The sequence below is a fragment of the Nannospalax galili genome, unplaced genomic scaffold (assembly GCF_000622305.1).
Source record: "Nannospalax galili isolate Female #2095 unplaced genomic scaffold, S.galili_v1.0 scaffold155, whole genome shotgun sequence".
Classification (NCBI taxonomy): domain Eukaryota; kingdom Metazoa; phylum Chordata; class Mammalia; order Rodentia; family Spalacidae; genus Nannospalax; species Nannospalax galili.
In genome coordinates, this window is record NW_008339923.1 from 622,701 (window position 1) to 625,253 (window position 2,553).

General features: G+C 40.1%; 1 protein-coding gene across 1 annotated transcript; it reads left to right on the top strand.

The window, feature by feature from the left end:
* Positions 1–636: 636 nt before the first annotated feature.
* Positions 637–1,692, top strand: LOC103735444 (torsin-1A-interacting protein 2-like). Its single transcript, XM_008834701.1, has 2 exons — positions 637–1,027; positions 1,688–1,692. Exons 1-2 carry the CDS (start codon positions 637–639, stop codon positions 1,690–1,692), a joined length of 396 nt encoding a protein of 131 aa, XP_008832923.1.
* The last annotated feature ends 861 nt before the right edge of the window (positions 1,693–2,553 follow it).

Consider the following 2,553-nt stretch of genomic DNA (forward strand, 5'->3'; position numbering starts at 1 on the left):
CCTCCCTATGGCACAAACAGAAAACACGATCAAGGTCCTTCTAAGACTAACTTCATTGGATCCACACTCAAGAGGACTCTACCAGTTTTCCTGTCCCCACTACATCGCTGTGAAGTGCCAAGGCCTTAAGACTTGGGTACGTGTATTACAACAGCAAGAGTGCCAGCGCCAACAACAGACTCATTGGACCCATCAGCTCCTCTGTTTCACCAAGCATAATAACTTTAACAACAAAGCAGAGTAAGCCAAGTGCCTCTGTGTGACACCATCAGCAGCTGATACTGCACAAGGCAAGATAATCAAGTCAGCCTAGAGCCCTGTCTTCCCTTGAGAAGCTGGGAACTGAAGGAACTATTGTGAGATCTGTGCTGCTAGTAAATGACTGGTAAAATTGTAGACTGGACTGGCCCCTGAGTTCAGAGACTAAGTTGCAATTGAGTGAAAAATAGACAACGAAATCTTGAAGAATTGCACTAACGTGCAAGCCAAATTTAACACTCTTCAAGTAATGTTGGTTGAACTGAGAAGCTGCTAAACAAAACCTGGAACAGGATTGATTATTTCACTTTCCCTCTTTGCCATTGTTGCTTCTTCCTGTTACATTCCTTGCTCTTTCTCTTGTCTTTCTAAGCCCAAATGTTCTCCCATAATTCACATTGTCCTGATTGTGGGCAACAGTGGTTCCCTAGTTTAGAACTAGGGCATTGGTTATACCAAACTGAACTTATTGAAAATGAGTATTACCAAGTATTCTTAGACTACATTAACAGAGCTCATTATAGCCCTGAATGTTATCCTGATAATCCTGCTAATAGAAGCATTGTTCTGCCTTGGTCTTTCCCACTTGAGTGGACACCTCAAAATCTCACAAGGTGGACCTTTGAAAAAGCTTGCCATCCATTTCTTCTAGGTCCTGCACTGGTTAGAAAAAGGATACATGACTCCAGAGTAGCTGGTTTTAATCCTGCATTGCAATTAATCTTGACCAGAACAGACAAAACCTTAAACAAAAACTTGGCCAAAGCAAGTAACCTCTGTAACAGTCAAAATCATGGAGACTTTAGAGAATTTTGTGTTAATAGCCCAGGGAAAATGAATAATCACTCATATCTGTTTTGGCTTTCCCATTATTTTTCTTCTTTTTTTCTTTTTCTTTTTTGGTAAGGTGCTGGGAGTTAGGGTCCCTTGTGCATGCTAGGCAACTCTGCCACTGACTGAGCTAAACCCCAGGCCTTCATTTCTAATTCGGATCCCCCAGACTATCATTTTGCGAACCTCTTAAATTGTTGGGTATGCTTCTGTGTCTATGCATATTTTGTTCAGCATAAATGTAGTCAGTATCCCAGCCAGATTATTTATCTAGAATCAGACTAATCTGTAATTCCTATAAATGTTTTAGAACTTGCTGACCCCTCCTGAAAAGTGCCATAGCCTAAGTATTGACATATGATGATGTGGTTCTGGAGGGGAGGCCCCATGCTATATGCCCCATCAACTGTTTTTCTAACAGTACTTCGGTGAGAAAGCATCCTTGCAGCTGGATTCTAGATTATTCTAATAAATTTTAATATACTACATTATTCTAAATTTCTCCTTATACATTAGCCAGTGATTATGAGAGATGTTGTGTGTATATAAAATTTATTCATATGTTAGCCATTCCTCATTGGCCCTGTTCGGTTTACAGTGTGACTGTTACAATAGTGATAACTGGTTGCTGTCACATTCTGTTTGACAACACTTACATAGGTTACACAAAAATGTTGCAAATGCTGCCAATTTACACTTACTTGTCTACATAACGAAAGACTGTCCTGTCTAGTGGTGACTGAACTTAACAGTGTCCACCCCTGGAAATGGAAAAATAGCTGTACTATGAAGTTTATGACAAATGATAAAGCTTAACTCCATGTAATTTATGAACAGTCTAGTGGAAGCTTTTGTCTTAGAAGAATGTCTTGCTGAATGTTCACTATATTCATGCCTTCTCTTTTTCATGGACACCATGGACTCAGATTTGGAGTTAGGCAACTTGGAGAAGCTATTCTCAGAAGGCACTAAGCAATTTAAAAGTTCCATTTAAGATTCTAGATTATTTGGGCAGGAGAGATGGCTCAGCAGTTAAGAGCACTGGCTGCTCTTGCAGAGGCCCTGGGTTTGGTTCCCAGCACACACATGGTAGCTCACAACCATCAGTAACTCCAGTCCAGGTCCTCTTCTGGCCTCCATGGGCATTGCACACACTTGTTGCACTTACATGTAGGCAAAACACATAAAAATAAATAAAAGAAATAAAAGATTCTAGGTTATCTGTGCTTGTGTAGCAATGAACAATATTATCCAGGAGCCGGGTCTTTGTCCTTTCTCCCCTGGGGTCCTTATAATTTTTGCCCTTTTTGTCCTTGTGATTGTTTCCTCAGTGAGTAAAATATAATCTGTTGTTGTATGAGACATTTCAATTGCAAACAAAGGTCAGAAGTAGGGAGCAAGAGGCCTTCTACCTTCAAGTCTTATTTTGGAATAAAATCTTTCTGAAAAGTCTCAGCAGTTTTC